Source organism: Gracilinanus agilis, chromosome 2, assembly GCF_016433145.1.
Source record: "Gracilinanus agilis isolate LMUSP501 chromosome 2, AgileGrace, whole genome shotgun sequence".
In the NCBI taxonomy this organism is placed as follows: domain Eukaryota; kingdom Metazoa; phylum Chordata; class Mammalia; order Didelphimorphia; family Didelphidae; genus Gracilinanus; species Gracilinanus agilis.
The window spans coordinates 96,562,546-96,587,773 of NC_058131.1; the positions used below are offsets into that span (position 1 = coordinate 96,562,546).

General features: G+C 37.8%; 1 protein-coding gene across 1 annotated transcript; it reads left to right on the forward strand.

The window, feature by feature from the left end:
• Nucleotides 1-387: 387 nt before the first annotated feature.
• Nucleotides 388-25,197, forward strand: MSH6 (mutS homolog 6). The gene is made up of 11 exons (XM_044659469.1): nucleotides 388-539; nucleotides 8,553-8,621; nucleotides 9,497-9,696; nucleotides 12,642-12,808; nucleotides 19,043-21,557; nucleotides 23,270-23,541; nucleotides 24,004-24,121; nucleotides 24,283-24,372; nucleotides 24,460-24,614; nucleotides 24,715-24,914; nucleotides 25,035-25,197. The coding sequence occupies exons 1-11, from the start codon at nucleotides 388-390 to the stop codon at nucleotides 25,114-25,116; spliced, it is 4,020 nt and encodes a 1,339-aa protein (XP_044515404.1). The 3' UTR covers nucleotides 25,117-25,197.
• Nucleotides 25,198-25,228: the final 31 nt, after the last annotated feature.

Genomic DNA, 25,228 nt, shown 5'->3' on the forward strand with positions numbered 1-25,228 from the left:
TGTCTAGTGACTTAAGTTGCTATACCACCGAATGCAGGCTTCCTTAGACCAGAGACTCGCTAGAATATTGGGAAATTTAAACATTACTGTCACCTCAAATCCCTATTTGATCTTCACTTATTCTGGGGAATTCTTACATGACTGTGAGACTGGTTGAAATGACAGAAAAACCTGCAAAAAAAATCTTACTGTTCCCCCCTGGTAATCTTGAGTCAGAGAAGGGGGCTAACAGGAACTACCATGCTTTGAGACTGCAGGAAATGCAGTGGTTTTTGAAGTCAGCTTTTCTTCTGTCTAAGTGCCCAGGCAGCTAAATTTATTGACCTTCCAAGAAAGAGAACTAATTCAGCTCCAAAGATAGTGACTGAAGAAAGCCCTATCTACACCATGACACTTCAAGTTGCTGGAGGTGCTGCTGAGGACAGGGACACCAAGGCTGGAGACAACAAAGGCATGTGGCCAATGGTCATCTGTGAAGATACCCATGAAGATAAAGAAGACAAAAGACACAATAGCAAAATGCAAACCAGATTTCAGGGGTTCTGAAGGCAAGCCTTTTCCTTTCTAAAAAAAGTTATCACCAAGCCTGCCTGGCTGGCAATTCATGCCAGTCAGCAGTCATAATAGAATGAGTATGGGTGGTTCCCAGGACCAATTCAGTACTTTCTAGTATAATCGAGTGTTATTAATATGATTCAAAAGGGTCATATATGGTAGTCTTCTAATATATATTTTATTTGAATCTTTACATATGAATTTTATAAATTGCTTGTTATACAAATTGATTTTATAAGTTTGTTATAAATTGGATATTTAAAATATTGTATAGCTATTCTTGACAACTTAACAAGATGAAACTTTTAAAAGCTAACCAGGAATATTTAGGATCCTAATAAATTGGAGACATATAAATTAAAAAGAAGGTAAAAATTATAAGTTGAAATTTGTTTGGGTGCATATGTATATAAACTGGAAAACAAATCAGAAATAGACTAGAGGGGCTCATTAAGTAGACAGTAGGTAAGAAAAGTGTATAATGAGCAAAATTAGTTTGAAAGTTTTTTAAAGCAAGCGAGATGAGGAAGAGACAGTTAAAAGTTTGAAAGATAAGAGTGCCAATAAGAAATTTGAATATAAAGATTAAGTATGTTTGACCCAGTTATTGAACATGGGACTATTGATATTTTGGTTTAAGCCTTATATGACACAACTATATATCCCTAAGAGGAGAGATAATGTGGTTTTGAAAAAATAGTTTTGAAAAATAAAATTTGAAATAAAAATTTTAAAATTGGGTCATAGAAATATAGTTTTAAATTTAACTTTCAGTATATGATAATATAGAAATTTAATTTTATAAAAAATATAATTGGTGAAACAGATTTTAGAAGAATTTTATAGAAAATGTTTTTTAACTGAAATATTAGTCCTGAAAGAAATAACATTTTGGCCTACATTTCAATTTGAAATTTTGTCTGAAAGACTCACTTTTAATGTAAGAGGTTGAAAAGGTCAGAGCCTAATCAAACTTAGCAAATCCATTCTTTCTCCAACTTTTAGAAAAAGTAAAACATCTTGTTCCATATGTATTTCTCTGATAATTATGTATAGTATGGTTTCTCCTATTTTTGGGGGGGGGTTTCCATTGTTACACTCACTGGGATAGAACTATTTCAAATTTCTGTAATAGATTGGTAGTTTAGAATATAGTACCAATACACACCCTACAGAACTTATTAAATATGTAAAAAGAGAATCGTATTGTGAATTACAGGCTATCAATAGGGAATCAGGAACATATTGTGAACTCAAGTGTTTTAGGTATTGAAACTGCAAAAACTGATAGTAAAGGAAATAGTGAGGATATCAGAACATGAAATCTAGAATAGATCCAATGAAATAAATTCCTACTCCTCCCACAATTAAGAAAGCCTCTGTACCTAGATCTTATCTGTCATTTTGAGCTTCCAAACACCCAAAGAGATACTGTCATGGATCACATTACCTTAAACTATATTATAGACCCACATATAACATAGACATGTTATAATAGATTAGAAGCCTTTGGACAGTATTCCTTGGTGTGGTATCTCACCCTGACACGTGGTGGCTAAACTCTACCATGTGATCAGCCCACCACGTTATACAGAACCATTACTTTAGTCATAAGCACATAGAAATGAGAGGATGCTTTCTAGTCACTTTATGAGGTTACAGAATAATATAGGTCACAAATTGTATTAAGCCAATCAGATATGCCTTCAAGGTTGTTCATTTATCAACAAATCCACCAAGATCTCACTGAAAGGATGGTGGTCCTTGTGAGCTCAGGAGAATCTATTCTATCAATTCTTGGATTAAATTTAACATATTTTGGTCTTTTTGCCTCATTTATGCCACATGTAGGTTTCATAGTAGCTATAATTATGTCCATTTTAAGACAATTTTCAGAATTTCTCCTTTGAATGTTATGCCTTCATTACCAAATTTCATTTTGTAGGTGTCTAGGTACAGGACTTCACATTCTACCATTAATCTAGGTTCTAGTTTTGAAGTCCCTCCAGAAAGCAGTTTGATTTCCTCAAGTAATGCTGTTACACATATCTCAGGAAAAAGAGGAAATAATTTTGCTTTTGCAGCTGTCAATTACAATAACACAAACAATAATCCTATGGATTGGTAGTCCCTGGACAATTTTTTATCTGTGTCGGTCAAGCTTTTCCCTCTCTTCCCTCAGGTTGGGATGGCACCTGTGGAGTAGCGTTATCTAATCCTTACTGTAATCATACAAAATCATACAGAAGGTTTGGTAAGAGTCAGCTTTCTAAGATGTTTAGTTGTGGTTTTTTCTGTTTTTTTTATTTTTTTTATTTTAAACATTTATTAATCATTTTTAACATGGTTACATGATTCATACCCCTACTTTCCCCTTCACCCCCCGCATTCCCCCCACCCAAGGCCGATGCACATTTCCACTGGTTTTATCGTGTGTCCTTGATCAAGACCTATTTCCACATTGTTGGTAGTTGCATTGGTGTGGTAGTTTTGAGTCCACATCCCCTCTATCATGTCCACCCCAGCCCATGCGTTCAAGAAGCTGTTTTTCTTATATGTTTCCTCTCCTGCAGTCCTTCCTCTGGATGTGGGTAGCATTCTTTACCATAAATCCCTCAGAATTGTCCTGGGTCACTGTATTGCTGCTGGTACAGAAGCCCATTACATTCAATTTTACCATAGTATATCAGTCTCTGTGTACAATGTTCTTCTGGCTCTGCTCCTCTCACTCTGCATCAGTTCCTGGAGGTCTTTCCAGTTCACCTGTAACTTCTCCAGTTTTTTATTCCTTTTAGCACAATAGTATTCCATCACAAGCATATACCATAATTTGTTCAGCCATTCCCCAATTGAAGGGCATTACCCTCCTTTCCCAGTTTTTTGCCACCACAAAAAGTGCAGCTATAAATATTTTTGTACAAGTCTGTTTATCTATGATCTCTTTGGGGTACAAAACCAACAATGGTATGGCTAGATCAAAGGGCAGGCATTCTTTTATAGCCCTTTGAGCATAGTTCCAAATTGCCAGCCAGAATGGTTGGATCATTTCACAACTCCACCAGCAATGCATTAATGTCCTAATTTTGCCACATCCCCTCCAGCATTCATTACTCTCCCCTTCTTTCATTTTAGCCAATCTGCTGGGTGTGAGGTGATATCTCAGAGTTGTTTTGATTTGCATTTCTCTAATTATTAGAGATTTAGAGCACTTAATCATGTGCTTATTGATACTTTTGATTTCTTTACCTGAAAATTGCCTATTCATGTCTCTTGCCCATTTATCAATTGGGGAATGGCTTGATTTTTTATACAATTGCTTTAACTCCTTGTATATTTGAGTAATTAGACCCCTGTCAGAATTTTTCGTTATAAAGATTTTTTCCCAATTTGTTGTTTCCCTTCTGATTTTGACTACATTGTTTTTGTTTGTACAAAAACTTTTTAGTTTAATATAATCAAAACCATTTAATTTACATTTTGTAATTTTCTCTAACTCTTGCTTGGTTTTAAATTCTTTCCTTTTCCAAAGATCTGACAAGTATACTATTCTGTGTTCACTTAACTTATTTATAGTTTCCCTCTTTATATTCAAGTCATTCACCCATTCTGAATTTATCTTGGTGTAGGGTGTGAGATGTTGATCTAAACCTAATCTCTCCCATATTGTTTTCCAAATTTCCCAGCAGTTTTTGTCAAATAGTGGATTCATGTCCCAAAAGTTGGGCTCTTTGGGTTTATCATACACTGTCTTGCTGATGTCATTTACCCCAAGTCTATTCCACTGATCCTTCTATCTTTTAGCCAGTACCATATTGTTTTGATGACTGCTGCTTTATAGTATAGTTTAATATCTGGTACTGCTAGGCCCCCTTCCTTCACATTTTTTTTTCATTATTTCCCTTGATATTCTTTTACTTGTGTTTTTAATAAAGTTATGTGTGTGTGTGTGTGTGTGTAGAGGGCAAAGGCATGAGAAAGCAGAGTAAGAAATTCTAGAATTCTCCTGGAGAGAGTCAGTTTATTTTCTAAATTTCCTATTTATGCATTACAATAGTAATAGAATTTTTCTGTATTAGTTTATGAGCATAGTATTTTTATGATTTTAATGTTTTGCATGAAGTTTAGTATTTGTATTTCTATTTTGATGGAGTTTTTTTTGCTTATTTTGCTTTGGCATGTTTGCTTTGTATTTTGAACTTTATAACTGTTCAATGCCTAATTTTTCCCTTTTCCTTTCCTTTGTTTGAATCCCTAGAGTAAGGTAGTTTTAGATAGGATAAGATAAGTGAGTGTAGGTTGTTTATTATTTTGGGTAAGATTTTCACCACTATTTTGGCTTTGTGCAAAGGGAAGAACTGTTATAAGTAAAGGGGTGTGTGTGTGTGTGTGTGTGTGTAGGGCAAAGGCATGAGAAAGCAGAGCAAGAAATTCTAGAATTTTACTGGAGAGAGTCAGTTAGCTTATGCTGGAGAATTCATTTTCTCTTTACCTGAAGAGAGGACTGGACTGGATACCTTCCTTTGCTAGCTGCGGTATATCTGGACTTCTCCATACTGCTTCCATGTTAAATGATTGAACCATCTATTGAACTTCCTGTGTGATCCTGTAAAGCTGATCCATCTGTCTGTGAGAATCTGGTTGGAGTCCTGTTAGATTCAAAACTACTTTTTGGGCCTTGTCTTGGCATAGCTGCTTAACTACCTCCATTACCACCAAAAAGGGGGGTTATTTTTGGTTAGTGTTGAATATTTATATTCATGTCTGGGTCTCTAAATAGATAGGTGAGCTCAGTGAAGGGAAAAATCCACGAAGGCTCCTGGCAACATGAAGCCGTCCACCGACTCCACGAAGATTCCTAGTGGGTTGGACACTCAGAAAGGGGAACCAAGGACTGAGTGAAAATGGGTTACGGGTTAAGGATTAATGGAAAGAGAATATAAGGCGAGAATAAAGACACGCAGACACAGAAAGTTTTGGCATAAGGTAGACAGACAGCGAGTAAGCTCTGATGGTCAAGAGCTTCATGGTTAGGAGCTCTGATGGTCAAGAGCTCTCTTGCCAACTGATGTCTTGTCACTTTTATTGGGGTTACATACAACAGTATGGGGGGAAGGGGAGAGGCTGGTGGCCTGATACATTAACATTATGAGGTAATCATCATAAAATGCAAACTGCCAAAATCTGAAACAATAGGTAGAGCTAAGATCAGGATCCAGGGTGGATATGGCCTAAGGCATCTACTGATGTTTGATACCTATGTTAATTGATCATTGAAGGAAAAGTAAGGAGACTGAGATAACTGACTCTCTTCTGGGGTGTAGCCTTAGGGAAGGGCTAGGGATTTGGCAAGGTCAACATTCAATTTGACTCAGGATTGCAGAGATCAATCATTAGCAGTATAAGAGTTAAGTTTTTGAATACTTCTTAAAATAATATCACAATTAATGTATACCTGGATTGCTACACAACAGGACATTTAGATCTTGTGGGGTTTAGATAGAAACCTTTAGTTTAAGTTATCCAATTACAATTACCATTTACTTTTCCCTTGTTAAATTAAACACCTTTTACATATCATCTAAGTGGGTGTTTGTGTGACATCTCAGAGTCTGGCTCTGTCAGCCCTGTGCTTGGGTGGCCTTCCTAGCTATGGTTACTCTTCTGATATTGGCCTAAATAGCATCTCCCCAAAACCTAATTAGTATTTCAATTGTATGAGGACATAGAAATGAGATCTATTTGGGAAAGTTTTAAACCAATAGCAGCACATGGAAGTAGCCCTGTGTATGAATTTTTTGGACATTGATTCCAAACTCAGAATTACAGCACTGATAAGAGAACTCGTCTTTGGAACTTGAGGGATCGGTTCAGAATATAATAACTACTATTACATACATCTAGTTCTTTGTAACAAGCTTCAGGATGAATTTTTGCTCATATAGGTATGAAATAAGCCTGTGTTATGATTAATCAATTGTATTGGTCATATATATATTGTTATCATTGATGATATTGGAGAATTATAAAAGTTACTAAATGATAGTTTGCAAATAGCACAACACACTCATATAAATGAGGATATTACATCTAGGTGGGACCCCTCCTTATGGACCCTTACATGGTTTAATAGCAGTGATTTATTGTAATTTATTTTTATTTTTTTAAACCCTTAACTTCTGTGTATTGGCTCCTAGGTGGAAGAGTGGTAAGGGTGGACAATGGGGGGTCAAGTGACTTGCCCAGGGTCACACAGCTGTGAAGTGTCTGAGGCCAGATTTGAACCTAGGACCTCCCGTCTCTAGGCCTGACTCTCAATCCACTGAGCTACCCAACTGCCCTTGTAATTTATTTTTAAATGGGTCCTAATCCTTTAAAAAAATTATTGTCATAATTATAAACTGTTGTACTACTCTATCTAAATGTTAGCTTGCATTTCATGTTACAGATTACTTTTCAGATGTATCTTTTAGGCATGGACTTTTTCAAGATGCTCCTAATATCTCCTATTTACCTACCCTGTGGTATTGTTTAATACTGGATCCACAACAGCAGAAGTCAGGCAGAGTTTATGGCTCTCTTCGGACATGGTGACCCAGAGAATGCAAAGCATCTGCAGGAAGTGAGCTGGGACTCGGTGCAAATATTAGTTGGGACTCCAGAGACTGTAGGAGTTATCTGCCTCCTAATATTGTTATTTAATATTACTCTGCCTGCAAGACACTTAGTCCTTTTTAGGAAGTTAAGGTCATGTGTTGAGCACCTCAGTTGGCAACTGGCACCACTGCAAACAAGTCTTTTATCTCCAGCTCTTTGAATGGACTTTTCTGAACTAGCTTGTACTTACACTATATTTTGTTCTTCAAGACAACAGTGAAGGGGGGCAGCTGGGTAGCTCAGTGAATTGAGAGCCAGGCCTAGAGATGGGAGGTCCTGGGTTCAAATCTGGCCTCAGACACTTTCCCAGCTGTATGACCCTGGGCAAGTCACTTAAAATCCCTTGCCTAGTCCTTATCACTCTTCTGCCTTGGAGCCAATACATAGTATTGATTCCAAAACGGAAGGTAAGGGTTTTAAAAAAAAAAAAAAGACAAGTGAAGAAGTATACACTGAACATGTGTCTAACCTCAAGCATTTTCCAATGTTTTGTGCCTGGATTGTAAAATCAGTAACTTTCATTTTTTTGGAACATTTACTAGTCCCTATTTCCTTTTTTCTTATTATATCTTTATTTAATTAAGTTGAATCCACCCATGATATCATCCTACTCGGTGACCCCAGTTTGCATCGCCTTAGATTATGATGATCCAGCAGAAGACTGCTGGCAGTTTCTTTGGAACAGAGGAGGGATAATGTGAGAGAAAAATCCCCTTACCCTTTTTATTAGGATTAGATTTTAATGTTAGCATAAATGATGATTTTAGTAGACTTTTTGTGAATATCCTAGTATAAGTATTAAGGTTTTGAATTAAGTAAATAACTGCTTTAGTATCATAGATCTTAGCATCAGCCCCACCCTTCAAAGTAGATATATCATTTACTCTAATTCATGATCTAGGATGCATTACTAGGCCTGGCTCTGAGTTTAGAACCAGGTACTGTCTATCACCACCCACTCTTAGTTTGTGTGTCAATAGTACAGGAACATCAGCTGTTGTGTCCCCTCTCCCCCCACATCCATCAAGTGACTCTTGATTCATGGTGAAAAGATTTCTTTTACTAAATAAAGGTGACTTAACCAATGACAAATAAGGGGTGCTTCCTAGTTGACCTAATCAATGAATATTTTTTCTGGGTGTCTATTTTTTGAGGGGTATGACTATTTGGTACTATTTTTGTACTGGTATAAAAGTTGTCTAATTCTTTGGGGGGCCTCTCACAGTGATTGGGGTCCTTCTGATTTTGATTGGAGGTCCAGCTTTGTTGTGGGACCAGCCTTCCCACAATAAATCTATCTTTCTTTATGGTTTGGAGACTATCATTTGTGTGCTTGTGTTTAGAAAAATTATGCAACATTGGTCAGAGTTTTATAGATCTTGTCGTTATTTCAAGAATGGCCTGGAGGACAGGTAGGTTAGTGAATTAAAGAGCCAGGCCTAGATGTGTGAGGTCCTAGATTCAAATGTGACCTCAGATACTTCTTAGCTGTGTGACTTTGGGCAAGTCACTTAACCCTATTGCTTAGCTCTTACTTTATTGCCTTTGAATCAATCTAAGGGAAGAGTTATTTTGGTTTTATTTTAAAGAATGTCCTGGAATATTCCATGCTTCTTAAAAAGAAATATCACAAGATGTATGGAACATTTTTGTGGTCAGCATGTTTACTAAATTCTCAGAATCATAACAATTTCCCACAATCATATGAGTTGTCAAAGCAGGGTCTCACTCACAAAATGGAGGATAATCATATAGCGAAAGGAATCGAACAAAATGGAATTAATTTTGGATTTCACTTCTATTAGACTGAGGTCCTTGAGCAGACTCTTTTATCTTTATCTTTGTAACCCTAGTACTTAGCACAGAACCTGGCACATATACTCACTATGCTCTTGAGTATAGCGACCTTATTCTAGTTTGAGGTGATAACTCCTCCATATTCTTTAGCTCTGTTATTTAAGAAAGATAAGTATAAACATCAAGGGTAGTTGAGTCCTGCTCACAAAGTTTTCTTTACCATATAAGTTTTACATCATGGGGGATTTGGTGGGAAGTGTGTACATGTATGCATTTGCCACTTTTATTTCATTTCCTCCTGCAACCTGGAAAACTTGTAAAACATAGGTATACTATCTTATGTGTTTTGATACCTGTGTTCATATCATAATTCTTTTCATAAGCTTGTGGGTAGGCATTCTGATTGTGGAATAAATATCACTGTATTTTGAGTGTTGTCTTTAAAGATACTTGATCCTAATGTTAATCAGCTATCTTCTTTTGATAACAGCTCTTGTGACTTCTCTCCTGGTGATTTGGTTTGGGCCAAGATGGAAGGTTACCCCTGGTGGCCTTGCCTTGTGTATAACCACCCCACTGAAGGAACATTCATCAGAGAAAGGGGGAAAACTTTCCGAGTCCATGTACAGTTTTTTGATGACAATCCAGTGAGGGGCTGGGTTAATAAAAGGCTTGTAAAGCCATATACAGGTAAGAGATTTGCTCTTTAATTCTTTAAGTTTTAACCTTTTTTAAAAAACATGTTGAATGTAGCAATGGCTAAGTTATAGAAAAGTCCTTGTACCACTGTAAAAGATTATTGGTTTGAGAAAGTGAAATTTAGGATTATAGATTTGGAGCTAGAAAGGACCTTAGAGGTTGTTATCTAGTCCAACCCACCTTATTTTATAAAGTAGGGAATTGATGCCTGGAGAGTTGAAGTGATATGTTTGTAGCCGTCATACAGATAGTATGTACCAGAGCTATGATTTGAATCCAAGTCTTCAGATTTCAAATCTGACCCTTTTCCATAATTGATCAGAATTTTTGGGTTACAGTAGGAATTCTCTTGGTCTGCTTTTTAACCTTTTGCAGTTGAGTTCCATTTTATTATCTTCCTTAAAAGAAAAAAGATGCTATAAGAATTGCTGTAATAGTTTGGTCAAAAAAGGAGGGCTTGAAAATATTAAATTTTTAGTCCATATTCATATGTAGAGAGCTAGAAGAGATGTCAGGCCATTTAATCTAACCTCTTTTTTTCTTGCATTTAAAATTTGATATTTAGGATCAATTAATATAGACTCTTCATCCCATTAATGTTCAATTGAACTTGTTTTAAATTTGGATTGCTCGTGCTTAACTCTTCAGTCCAGAAATAAAGAGGCAGTGTAATTTAAAGAGTCCTGAACCTAGAACTGGGAGACCTCCTGATTGAGTACCAGCAATACCACTCACTAAATGACTTCTTTCATTGTCTTTGGGAGAGACAACATATAGATGACTAGGTTCATACAAAATATATATAAATGGGAAATAATTTCAGGTAAAGACTTGAGCAGTTGGGAGGACCAGGAAAGCTCTTCTACAGACTCTGAAATTTGAACTTAAGAGACTTAAAGGAAGCCAGAGAAACCAAGAGTCTGAGATAAGGACTATTTCAAGCAGGGGGCAGATGGAGTATTGGGTGAACAGTGGCAAGCTGGCCAGTATAGGTTAGGTAGAGGGGGGAAAGGGTTAAGACGATTGGAAGAGTAGAAAGGCACCAAGTTATAAGAACTTCAAATGCTAAATAGAAGTCTCTGTATTTGATCTTGGATGTACTTAAGGGATTCAGTGGAGTTTAGAGCAGGTAAGTGACATGGGTAGATCTAGAAAATTATTTTGGCAGCCACGTGGAGCTAGATGGAAAGGAACTAGGAGTGACTTGAGGCAGGGGGACCTCTTAGGAGATTGTTCTGATAGTCTATGCCCATGATGATGAAGCTATGGCATGCATGCCATATAGAGCATGCATAGACCCAATGTGTCCTCCCCTGCAGCACAGAGTTCACCAGAGTTCCTAACTAGAAAGCCAGAGGGAGGTGCAGCTGGGCTGCTCCCCTCCCCCTCTCCCAGTAGGAGTTGGTCCCAGAGAGCATCCCTTGCAGGTCTGTCCCACCTCTTCAGAATACAAAGGCCTCTTAATTACCTGACCAGAGTGAGACAGAAACAACCTGTGTCTTTACTATTCAAAGTATTTTGGGGATTTGGGAATGTGTCTTTTGAGTTGTACTTTAAAAATATTCAAAACTAGTGATTAAGTTTTATGACTGAGGCTAGGCTCTTCAGCTCCCTTCTCCAGTTTCTTTCACTAGCAAACTTGGGCTGCTTTAATTTGCATTCTTCTTCTCACTTCTTACCAGCCTGTTCAATTTGCATTCAAAGGGGTGCCTGCCTGAGGGAAAACAAGTAGGCTAGAAGCTCTGGAAAACAGGACCTCAGCCATAATAAAACCTGACTTCCAGTAAGCTAGGGCTCTTTTTGCTTTTTTTCCCCTCATTTTGAGGGAGATCATAGCTCACTTTAGAAGGGTTCGGAGTGCTTGGGCCTTTCACCTATCCCTCTCCCCAAGCCTGACTACATCACCCGCCCAGCAGTCCACTGGGAGTGCTTTCTCCCTCTCCTGGGTGGAGTAAAGGGGAGAAGCAATTCCCTTGCACTCAGGGAAGGGGCTCAGAAAGTGGGGGGGGGCATGGACATAGTGCTTAGTGTGTGTGTGGGGGCCTGCCACTCCATCTCTAAAAAGGTTCCCCATCACTGGTCTAGGTGATAGAGATTTGAATTAGTCTGGTGACTTTGAATAGAATATATAAATGATAAGATTTGTCAACGATTGGCTATATGGGTTGAGTGACAGAGATCCAGGATGACATATGTTCTAAGCTTGGTTGTCTGGGAGGATGGTAATGTCCATGATGATACCTGGCTTATTAGTTGTGTTTTATAATTTTAATTTTCAGGGTTTATGTGATATGGTATTAGCCCTGAGGTAGGAAAACACGAGTTAAAAAAACTGGCCTTGGATACTTATTAGATATATGACCTTGGACAAGTCACTTAACCCTGCTTACCTCAATTCTTCATTTGTAAAATGAGCCGGAGAAGGAAAATGACAAATCACCCCAGTATCTCTGATAAGAAAACTCCAAAAGGGGTCACAAGGAATCCAACAGGACTAAAAAAAAAAGACTAAACAACAAATATAGTAACCCTTTTTTATAGGTGTCAGTTTAAAATATCTTTAAAAATATTGTGCTAGTAAATTGGAATTAAATAATTAACTTTAGGGGGAGCATCTTACCTTTCTCTGTTACGGTTGCCTAACTTAGAAGAAAAAGGAGACATGACATGTAGGTGCACGCGAATGAATCAAGAAAGTAGCTCCATAAAAAGAATACCTTTCCTTTCCTTTTCATTTGTATTTAGAGGCCTGATTCTGCTTAACTTATCTGCTTAAAAATCTCTTTTCAACAGATTTTCTTGAAGTTTTATTTTTTTGCAAAAAGGATATAACATTACTTTGAGGATAATTATTGCTAGGCATCCCTTTTCATTTGATTAGTCATATGTGTTCTTAGCCATTCTGCCATCACTACTTCTAACCTTTTTCTTTCCAGGTTCAAAATGTAAGGAAGCCCAGAAAGGAGGTCCTTTTTATACTGCAAAACCTGAAATACTCAGGGCAATGCAACTGGCAGATGATGCTATAAGTATAGAGAAGAGTAAGCGGCTTGAACTAGCAGTATGTGACGAGCCTTCAGATCCAGATGAGGAAGAGATGGAGGTAGTAACACTTATTTATATAACCACTTGATTACTGTTTGTTCTGATAGAAAAGAAAATGGAAAGCTGTCTTAAAATAACGTGTGTGTGCATGTGCCAAAATATATACAATAATACATGGCAGCATGGAACTTTTGGCATTTATACTCTTTCTGAAAGGATGAATTTTTGTCATTTTAAACTAGAGTGATATTAAAATACTCCTGTGGCCATCTGTCTTATGCCATCTCTCACATTTGTCAGGGCACTGTTATTTTTTGAAAGGTATTGAATATGTTGGTATGGAGAGTTTGCATGAAAAGAGGTATTACTAGCTGCTAGTGTTAAATATTGAACATTTAAGAATATTTTCAACTTTTTCTATCCTGACAGTGTTTGTTGATATAATTCAAGTCTGCAGACAGAGGGGATATAGTGAGAGTGATGCTGTGAGTTGTGATCAGATCTAAGATATCTACAATAGCTTGAGAAGAGTTGAGCAGATAGATTGCAAGCTTCTTTATAAACTCTTTGCAAATGCAGTCACTGAGATGAAGCGCAGAACCAAGCATAGTGCTTGAAAGAAGTTTTATTCCTGACAAAAGGATTTATTACTATGAACAAGAGTGTTAGCAGAGTATAATGAATAGAGAGGAGCTGGCCTCATAATCAAAAAACTTGAGTTCAAGTTCTTTCTCTGACACATTCAAACATCCTATAAGACTAAGTTGCATAACTCTTGTCTTCTATATGTATTGATAGAATTTCTCACTGGGAATTCCCTATACCAGTAAAATAGTATCAGATCACACAATGCACACTGCCCAAATTTGACAGTAGAAGGTCCAATTTTAAAAGATTATAGAAATTGAGTCATTATTAGACAAGATCTTTTGAGGTCATCTGAATAGAATTATAGAAAGCAAAGTGGCTCTATGGCATCAGAGGATTTTGAGTTCAGATTCTGCCTCTCACTCTTTATTATTTGACCCTATGGAATTTACTTAACTTCCTTGGAGCATGTTTTCCTCATCCATAAAATGCAAGGGTAGGACTATAAGTCGGCTAGTGTCCGGTCTTGCCCTAAATCTCTGCTCTAATGACATTATTTTATACATAACAAACTAAGGCACAGATCACATACAGCGTTAAGGAATAAGAAGTAAAACAAGATAATCTCTCTGTACTCTTACTTTTAAAACTAACAAACAAATGTCCTTAAAAACCAACACATTAAGGGAGACTTAGCCAGTGTCTGAACTCCAACTCACACCCACCTCAAGGTTTCCTTCATTCTGAATCCAAGGAATCTTAAGATTTGAAGGGATGCTTGGCATCTCATTTCTCCCTTTGAATTGGATAGGCAGCAAGGTAAAGTGGAAAATATGCTGGATTTGGAATCAAGACTTTGGTTCGAATCCTGACTCTGCTGCTTACTACTTTTGGGACCTTGGGCAAGTTATTTAACATCTATAAGCCTCTTATCTCTTCAACTGTAAAATTAATAGTTTTACTAGATGTCCTGAGGTTCCTTTAGTCTACTTCCTTTAGTCTATGAATCTATGACCAATCAATAGGCATTTATTAAGTGGCTGCTAAACTAGGTTCTGGTGATATAAGCATAAAAAACAATAATTGATGTCCTCATGAAGCATGTCTTTTATCAGGGGATATAATATGTGTCATATATAGATACAAAATAAAATCATGGACACAAACAACTGGGAGGATTTAGGAAAGGTTCATGGAGAAAGGTGGCACTTCACTGGTTTTGATGGATAATGGGAGATTTTAAGAAGCAGAGTTGAGGAAAAAATTCAGTCTAAGCACGGCACTAGCTAGTATAAATGTACAGAACCAAGAAATGGAATGTTATGAGAACCCAAGAAAGCCAGTTTGTCTAGATTGTAGGGTGTGAGAAGGCTAATAGAATAATAAACTAGAAAAATTTGTTGGGGCCAGGACAGCAAGGGCTTCTAAGTGCCAAAATAGGAATTATATTGGATGCCAAAGGCAATATGGAATAACTGGAATTTAATTAAGAGTGTAACATGGTCATGTGATTTGAGAAAACTATTAAGTTTGATAGCTGGCTGGAGGATGAATTTTAGAGGGAAGAGTGTGTCAATAGAATTAGCTCGAGCCCATTAACAGTCAAAAATCTACTCAACCTAGGTGTGCTAATGATGTAATCCTAACCTCCCTTAGTGGGGAGGGGAGACGAGTTACCCACACGTGACAATAAGTAACAAATCAAGAATAAGAGACTGCCCTTTGGGCAGTCCAAATCAATGTAGAAACTGCCATTTGTCCATTTGAATTGGAGGTGGACCACAGAAAGTGATGAAAGACACTATCTCTTTAAGTAAGTTAGTGAACTTCCTGTGGGGGCAGTTGCCGTCTCGAACTGGGAGCAGAAGCATCTCCTAAGACCACAGACAGCTTACACTTTATATTGTCACATGGGTAAGTTAGGCTGACTTCCTTGGCCTAGCTGGGCCAATTCTAAACTCTGCCTATCTGGCTGTTGGGCCTTGTGGCTTACAGCTTCATTTATTAAGCTTTATAATCTTCTCCTCTCTCCGTCCAGGCCTTTGGCCTGGACTAGCCTCTCCCTTTCTCCTTATTCCTACTTTTTACCTACCAGATTGTAAATAAACTCCTCAACCTGATGCTGACTTGGGTCTGATTTAATTACGGAATCAACCTGAATTGTTGATTCCTGGCGGCCACACATTCTAATATATATCTATAAATACTTAAATTTTCCTTTTTACAATTTGGCGACCACGAAGGGATTAATTCGAACTTTCAATTTTCTGGATAGTCTAAGAGGAAAAAGCCATGTGGCTTTGGGACCCTGAGTCTCAGAAGCGATTTTTTTCCTTGCCCAGTCCTCTCCCGATTTTCCCCAGCCTAGGGGCTGTTTTACAGAGAAGAGAGACAATGGCTTTGATGGCTGCAGGGCTGCAAATTATTTTGCTTAATGCCATGGGCCTGGTGACCCTTGCAGATGCTAAAACGCCAGAGAGCCCAGCCAGTGTTGTGTGCCGTTGATCTCCATTCCTACCACTTCCTGACCGCAAGCCTGCCAGCATTCCAGTCCCTGTGATCTCCGTGCCGATTTTCTTGCCGCTGATGCTGCTGATCTTGCTAGTCTTTTACAAGAGATGAGGCAGATTGATATGGAAGACTTAAGCAGTTCAAGTAAGAGGTGATGAGTGCCTGAACTCTAGAATCTTCACTGTATGAGCAAGAGGAGGATGGAATCGAGAGATGTTTAAAGAGTTAGGGACATTTGACAGAGGAGTAGGGTAGGCTTGGATGGAAAAGATCAATTCTGTTTGGGGCAGGTTGGAGATTCAAGACTGGATATCCAGAGAGAGAAGTTAGAGCTGAATAGATAGATCTGAGAATCATCTGCATAGAGGTGATAATTGAACCCCATGAGAGCAAATGATTTTTCTAAGTGAAAAAAGAAGAGGGGCCAGGACAGAGTCCTGGGGTATCCTCACATCTTTTGCATCTTTATTACAGTTCTTAATCATTTGTTTTGTGGATACCATGATGGATAATGTAAACATGAATGATCTAAAAAAGTTGTCCAATCCTGCAGTCAATGCAAAAGTATTGGCAACCTAGGGAACATAGGATCCATCTACTGGTTATATTTTACCCAATGCATTGCTATTTCCGCTATTGTCTTAAGGACCTTTGATTAACTTTAGAATGCTTTTGAAGTAGCCCCTTGCTCACCTGCCCTTCTATTTCTGATATAAGCATTATGTATTGTACTATTACTTCATGTTTGTTGTGTTCCTGTTTTCTTAAGACTTGAATAAAAAGCCTCTGCTCTTGGTGCTGAGCAACGGCTGAACATCAGCTTTGCTCTAGGCTCTGACTGTCTGTCTTGCTCTCTCCCCCTCTTTTCGGTTCCCCAAGCACATGCTTGACTGTTTTCTCTTTGGGTACCCTGCTCTCTGTGCTCCATGCCTACGCAGACCACAGCATGCTCATGGAGTGGTCTAGGGTCACATTAGTAGTACTGACCCAGCTCTCCTTTTTTTTTTTTTTAAATAATGGCCTTAGTGTAGCAAGATTTGGAAGACTTTGTAATAACTTCCAAAATTTCATGGATTTTAATATAATTACTGTAACTTGTAACTTTAATCAGGGCTTAGGGAGATCTGGGTTCAAATGGAGCCACAGATACTTAATAAATAGCTCTGTGTTAGGTCAAGTCACCTAAACTCTGCTTTAGTATTTTTTATTTTAGAAATGAAGATAATACTAGTATCTACCTCCCAGGTTTCTTTGGAGAATAAAGGGAGCTATTTGTAAAGCATTTTGTAAACCTCAAAAAAGTTTTATATCAATCAACTCGTATTTAGTTATTATCAATCACTGTGTCTTTGAACTGATTTTGTGTACTGGGTGACATTTACATAACTATATAGTGCCTAGGTACATGAAAATCGTACCTTCTCTTGAGGAGATTAGATATTCAGGATGAATATAGAAAACATTTTAGAAATGTCATTATTCTATTCCTCAGGTTCTTTAATTCCATAGTTTGTTTCTAGGTTTAAGTGCCATGAAGCCTTTTTTTGGCTGCCTCAGTTACTGACGTTCTCTTCCTTTTGAAATCACTTTACATTTATCTCTTCAGAATGTATTCTAAAGAGCAAGGACTACTTTAGTTATTCCCAGTGGTTTACATATGGTAGACAACATGGGTTAAATTGTTCTGTCGAAGTAACAATCCACTAAAAACTTATACTCAAAATGTCTGGTAAATTTAAAAAAGTTTATTTTTTGAAATGGGTTTTTTTGGGTTGTTAATATGAGTTGATTTGATTTCATCACTACAAGGAACTCAGATGAAGAAAACTCCCCTTATTATATGCATTGATATGCATTGCTAGTTGTTCTGCATATTATATTCTTAGAGAATTTCCTAAGCGAAAGTTACTTCACTTATGTAATGGAGGGAAGAATGTGAAAACCTGGGATTTCCTGTCTTAATTGCTGGCTTTGCTATCTGCTGAGATCTATTGCTTCTCTTTTGAAATGTAAACAGAAAAATTAGTGAACCTGCTAATTATTTTTCCTGAATGCTCATAAATGTACTGATGTACCTATAATGAAAAGTTGACTATCATTTTACCAAAGGCAAGGGTGGGAAGTGGTGATTACATACATAAAAAATTAATTTTTTTTTTGTGGGAAGGAATGATGTGGGGAAAGATGAAATGTTTCATTCAGTTTTCAAAAATAAGAACAGAGAAAGTACAAACTATTAGGACTTATCTAGAATTAAATTTCAAATTACTAGTTCACAAAATACTACAGATTTTATAAATTTAAAATTGTTTTTTTTTGTCATACTGTTCCCTTTCTCCCCTTGTTCTTGACTTCTGTCTCCTGAACAGCTGAGGGTAGTTATTGTGTATTTACAGTAGTTTGGTCTAGGAAGTCTTGTTTTGGTCCAACTTCTTCATTTTACACATCAAAAAAGGAGCATGGCAAAGTAGATAGATCTTAGGGTCAAATTTTGCCTCTGACCCCATATTGACTGAGACACCTTGGGTAAGTTACTTAATATCTCACTGCTCTGGGAACTCTGAGACCAGAAGTGCAGATGCTTGCTTACATTGGTTGAGAGTCTTTCTCATTCAGGAGATCAGGGTATTAATGAAATCACAGTTCTAATTCTTGTGCCTTCATTTTAATAGATGAAAAAAACTCAGTTCAACAAAGCTTGTGACTTGCCCAAGTTTGTTTTTTGTTATTTAGTGACAAGGAGGGCTAGAAACCAGATTTCCTGACTCCTGGCCTATTTGTCTGTTATAGCTGATTTATAAGTCCTGGGGTGGGGGCACAGATATAGGGCAGAGACCATCATGCTACAAGGATCATGATTTTAAACCAAACTTACTATGTATGCCCAGCTACAGAAGAAAAACAAAAGAAAGATAGAAAAATGCCAACCGATTGACTGATTGAACAAACACATACGTGAGGGAGTGGGAAATTCCAATTTCATGATGTTTTTAACATCTATAGAAACAAATGGAAATGGGGGGTTTATAGTGGGGATGAGGAAGAGAAGGTGGCTATAAGATTTTCTTATAGTTCTTTTTTCGTATGTTACCTTTTAGCAGAATTGAAATCCTATTCCACCCTGATACTCTTAAATATTTATTAATGCACCAAGTTTTATTTTGTTTTTAAATAATCTCTCTTTTTCTGATAGGTGGCTGTAGCTTCTGCATCTGATAACAGTGGAGAGGATATAGAAAGTGAAGAGGAAGTGAGACCCAAGAGGCATCTGGCTAAACGTAGCACAGCTCGGAACAAAAAACGGAGAGTTGTTTCAGACTCCGAGAGTGACATTGGTGGCTCCGATGTGGAATTTAAACCAGATACCAAGGAGGAAGGGAGCAGTGATGAAGCAAGCAGTGGGATGGGTGAAAGTGATAGTGATATGGACAGCCCTGTCAAAGCTCCCAAACGGAGGAGGGGGAACAGCTCTCTCAAGAAGAAAAGCTTGGGAGCTTACACTCCTAATGTATCCAAACGAGTAGTAGGAGTTTCCTCAGAGACGAAGATCACATTGAGTGCTTTCTCTGCTCCACAGAACTTTGAGTCCCAAGCCCATGTTAGTGGAGGTGGTGATGGGAGCCCCGGCTCTACTCAGTGGTACCATGAAACACTGGAGTGGCTGAAGGAGGGAAAGAGGAAAGATGCATGCAGGAGGCGGCCCGATCATTCTGACTATGACCCGAACACTGTCCACGTCCCTGAGGATTTCCTTAACACTTGCACTCCAGGAATGAGAAGGTGGTGGCAAATCAAGTCTCAGAACTTTGACCTAGTCATCTTCTATAAAGTGGGGAAGTTCTATGAGCTATACCACATGGATGCAATCATTGGGGTCAATGAGCTAGGGCTAGTGTTTATGAAAGGCAATTGGGCCCATTCAGGTTTCCCAGAAATTGCATTTGGTAGATATTCAGATTCCTTAGTTCAGAAGGGTTACAAAGTTGCTCGAGTTGAGCAAACAGAAACCCCTGAGATGATGGAAGCTCGTTGCCGAAAGCTGTCTCACATATCCAGATTCGACAGGGTGGTGCGGAGAGAGATCTGCAGAATTATTACCAAGGGGACACAGACTTACAGTGTGCTGGACGGTGAACCTTCTGAGAGCAACAATAAGTACCTGCTCTGTGTCAAGGAAAAAGAGGAGGAAGCTTCTGGCCACACTCGTTTGTATGGTGTTTGCTTTATTGACACCTCTGTGGGCAAGTTTTACTTGGGTCAATTTTCAGATGACCGTCATTGCTCCCGATTTAGGACTCTGGTGGCACATTACACTCCTGCTCAAATATTGTTTGAGAAAGGAAATCTCTCTGCTGAAACAAAGAAGGTCCTAAAGGGGTCTTTATCTTCTTCCATTCAGGAAGGTCTGACACCAGGCTCCCAATTTTGGGATGCAGCCAAAACCTTGAAAACACTCCTTGAAGAAGGATACTTTAAAGAAAAGCTAAATGTGGCTGAATTACCCCCTGTGCTTAAGAGCATGACATCAGAGTCTGACACCATTGGTTTAACACCTAATGACAAGAGTGAGCTGGCACTGTCTGCTTTGGGTGGTTGTGTCTTCTACCTCAAAAAATGCCTTATAGATTATGAGCTTTTGTCGATGGCCAACTTTGAAGAATACATTCCTGTTGATGCTGATATGGTGAAAGCTGTGAAGTCTGGTGCTGCCTTTGCTAAGAGAGATCGTCGAATGGTGTTAGATGCTGTTACGCTGAGCAATCTGGAGATTCTCCAGAATGCAGTAAGTGGCTCCACTGAAGGTACACTGTTGGAGAGGATTGATTCTTGTTGTACTCCCTTTGGGAAGCGGCTTCTAAAACACTGGCTCTGTGCACCACTTTGTAACCCATCTTCAATCAATGACCGTTTAGATGCGATGGAAGATCTCATGGCTGTGCCTGAGAAAACTAGTGAAGTAGTTGACCTTCTGAAGAAGCTTCCAGACCTTGAGAGGCTGTTGAACAAGATTCATAGTGTTGGTTCGCCACTAAAGAGTCAGAAGCACCCGGACAGCAGAGCTATAATGTATGAAGAAACGACTTACAGCAAAAAAAAGATTGTTGATTTCTTATCCGCTCTAGAAGGATTCAAAGTGATGTGCAAAATTATTGGGATTATGGAAGAAGTGGTGGATAATTTCAAGTCTAAAATCCTTAAGCAAATAATTACACTTCAGACCCAAAATTCAGAAGGTCGTTTCCCTGATTTGACCACAGAACTGAACCGATGGGATACAGCTTTTGACCATGAAAAAGCTCGAAAGACTGGAATAATTACTCCCAAAACGGGATTTGATTCTGATTATGACCATGCCTTGGCTGACATCAAAGACAATGAGCAGAGCCTCTTAGATTATTTGGAGAAACAGCGTAAACGGATTGGTTGTAGATCCATAGTTTACTGGGGTGTTGGCAAAAATCGTTATCAGTTGGAAATTCCAGAAAGTTTCACATTGCATGATTTGCCAGAGGAATATGAACTAAAGTCCACCAAAAAGGGTTGTAAACGATACTGGACCAAGGACATTGAGAAGAAACTTGCTGATCTGATGAATGCTGAAGAGCGGAGAGATGTATCACTGAAGGACTGTATGAGGAGGATCTTCTTCAATTTTGATAAAAATTATAGGGACTGGCTGACTGCTGTGGAGTGCATTGCTGTGTTTGGTAAGACTGATGAACTATAACCTTTTTTTCAGGCCTGGGGAGTTACTACTGTGTAAAAAGTTAACAAATGTGCTGCTGTTAGTAAGCATTTTATTAAGCATCTACTGTGTTGTAGATATTGTGCTAGGTGCTACCAAGAAAAAAAACCCACGCGGTCTCTGCCTTTGAGCTCCCAGTCTTAGTGCCTGTGGTACAATCATTCCATGTTAGAGTGAATTGTGACACGAATAATGAATAATACAATTTTTTTTTTAAGTTGCTTTTTAACCTCTCATTTAAATGTCACAGATACCACTGGTAGATTTTGCCAACTGCATATTGGCCCTCTCTCTAAGCAGAGGAAGTATTCCTTCCCTCTATTGTATAAGTTATATAAGGTACCATGGAAAGTTAAACTGGATATTTGAAACACTAAAAGGTAACTTCTATGAACAGAACTTTTCTATTCTAGAGTGTTTATAATCTCCAAATCCTTTGAATTGTGAAATGAAGATTAAATAAAACTTTTTACCTTCTGCCTTATAAACAACGCTATGCATTAGTTCCAAGGCAGAAGAGAGGTAAGGGCTAGGCAATGGGGGTTGAGTGACTTGCCCAGGGTCACACAGGTGGGAAGTGGCTGAGGCCGGATTTGAACCTAGGACCTCCTATCTCTAGGCCTGGCTCTCAATTCACTGAGCCACCCAGCTGCCCCTCCTTGGCATTTTATTCTTTATTAATCTTTGCCATCTGTTGTCCTCCCCATATTTTTCTGTTGGGTTGGGAGTTGAGAAAGCTGGCTTCCAGTCCTAGCTCTATTTCTTAATGAGCTATATGACCTTGGACACTCAGATGATCATATCATCTAGTACAGTTAACTTTCCTTTATCATAAGAATGCCGTTTCTGTTTAAATTTATGCATTTATGCTAGTCTCTATCCATCTTATTTTTTCTTTATAATTGTTTTAATCTTGAGAAATTGGATATGTTTAGTTAGATTTGGAACTACTAATTTCTAATGTAGCTCTTAAAAGGTTTAGATCTATTTTCTTCCTATGCCTTAATCTCTCAAATTTAAAAAAAAAGTAATTTCTCTTATAACTCCCCTTTTTATTGGAAAGTGCAATAAAGGAAAACATCACATCACCATTGCCAGATTTGATGTTTTAACAATGCATGTCTGATTCTGTACCTTTAGTTCACCAACTTTACCATAAGGCGAGGCAATATTTCATCACCCTTCAGTCTTTTTGTGCAGTAAATGAACTGATTATAACCTCTGTGGCCTTTTAACCTCTGTGGCCTTTTTCTTAAAACATTTAATTTCCTTAAAAGAAATAATTTTGTCAGATCAGTTAATATTTCTTGGTTCTTTATGAAGTATGACTTATTTTACATAAGATGGTATTAAAGTGACCTTTATGCTTATTAGTCTTGCTTCTATGATTCAGGGACATCCCCTCCCTTAAATTTTCTGGATGAATTGATCCAGGCCTGTGATGTTTTATGAGCCCTATTTGGGGGGGAGGGGGCATTGGATTCAAGGAAATTCCCTTTTCAGTTCAAGGTTCATTAATGATAAAATGATCTTTTTATTAAACTGTTGTGAATTGTTATCTGAAAATGCTTATAAATAGAATTTTTATTGCTTTTGCATAATAAAACTAAAGATGTCTTTGCTGACCTTGAGTTTCTTTATGAGACTTGAAACTTTTTTTTTCTTTTTAAATAGATGTTTTATTATGCTTGTCCAACTATAGTCGAGGTGATGCTCATATGTGCCGTCCAGCAATCCTGGTACCAGATGAGGATACTCGGCCCTTCTTAAAGCTTAAAGGAGCTCGACATCCATGCATTACAAATAATTTTTTTGGTGATGACTTTATTCCTAATGACATTATGATAGGCTGTAAAAAAGAAGATTCAGAAGATGGTAACTGGGATGCTTATTGTGTGCTGGTTACTGGACCAAATATGGGAGGCAAGTCCACTCTCATGAGACAGGTAATCCATAAATTTTGTCTATAAATATTGGAATACTAACAGAAAACATAAATTTGTTCAATTATTGATAGCCTATATATTCATAGTAATGTGTTTTCATTTGAGCATACTCTTTGATAGTTTTTCTAATTTTGATTGTGGCCTAATTAAAGTGAAGAAAAATAGGTTGTACCTTTAAAACAAGCATAGGAGAGAACCATTAAGAACTTTTTTTGGGGGGGCAGACATAGAACTCTGGTCATAGTAAAGCAAGAGAATTCTAGATAATCCAAACATTGAAGATATTTTGGTAGATAGATCTTTGGGAATGTATTGGGCATATTGTATTTGAGGGGTGGTCAAGAGACCCAAGTTTTAATTGTAACCTATGACCTAGAGCAAATCATTTTTGAGATGGTTCCATAAATTTAAGTATATGATACTTGATTAAATAGCTAAAAATTTTTTTTTTAATGTTAACAGGCTGGTCTTTTGGTTATAATGGCTCAGATGGGCTGTTATGTTCCTGCTGAAGTTTGTAATTTCACACCAGTTGATAGAGTGTTCACCAGATTAGGTGCTTCAGACAGAATAATGTCAGGTAAGTTAGCCTGTCTTATGTAAACTATTTGAGCTAGTTATTACAACAAAACAGATCAATTTAAGAATTTGACCATTACCACTGTCTTGAGCTTATGATTGTTTTTAAGTTGGCCTGGACCAGACTGAATGACAACCATTGTCCACATTTTTGCATGTCAGGTGAAAGTACCTTTTTTGTTGAAATGAATGAGACTGCCAGCATACTACAGCATGCAACAGAACATTCCCTGGTGCTCATGGATGAACTAGGTAAATCTTAAGATTTAAATGTGAAGAGGGTAAAATTTTAAGATTTAAGAGCATTTTAAAGTTTGTGATTCTTCTTAACTCTTGTAGGTAGAGGCACTGCAACTTTTGATGGCACAGCTATAGCAAATGCAGTTGTTAAAGAACTTGCCGAGACCATAAAATGTCGTACTTTATTTTCTACTCACTATCATTCGTTAGTAGAGGATTACTCCCAAAACGTTGCTGTGTGCCTGGGACACATGGTATGTAACTGCTGCTTTAAAGGGGATTTATAGTTTGGGAAATACCTTGGTACCTCCAAAAATACAGATAATCAAGTCATGATCAATGATATTCTTTTAGGCATGCATGGTTGAAAATGAATGTGAAGATCCAAGTCAGGAAACCATTACCTTCCTTTATAAATTTATTAATGGTGCTTGTCCTAAAAGCTATGGATTCAATGCGGCGAGGCTTGCTTGTCTTCCTGAAGAGATTATTCAAAAAGGTCATAGGAAAGCAAGAGAATTTGAGAAGATGACCCAGTCATTGAGACTATTTCGGTAGGTCAATTATACTCTGCATTCTTTGGGAAGATACTAGGAACTTAAGACAAAATGGGGTGGGGGTGGAGTAGGGATTCCAAGAGAAAAACTAACTTGGTTTTTGGTTTTTGGTTTTAGAGAAGTTTGCCTTGCTCTTGAAAATTCAGCTGCAGATGTCCAGGCTATTCACAAGTTGTTGACTTTGATCAAGGAATTTTGATCAAGCTTCAGGAATTTCTGACAAAGGTGGTAAAATTCAGACAACATTATGATCTAATAAACTTTATTTTTTAAAAATGACCATTTTTCCATTTTCTTTCCTAGGAAATTAA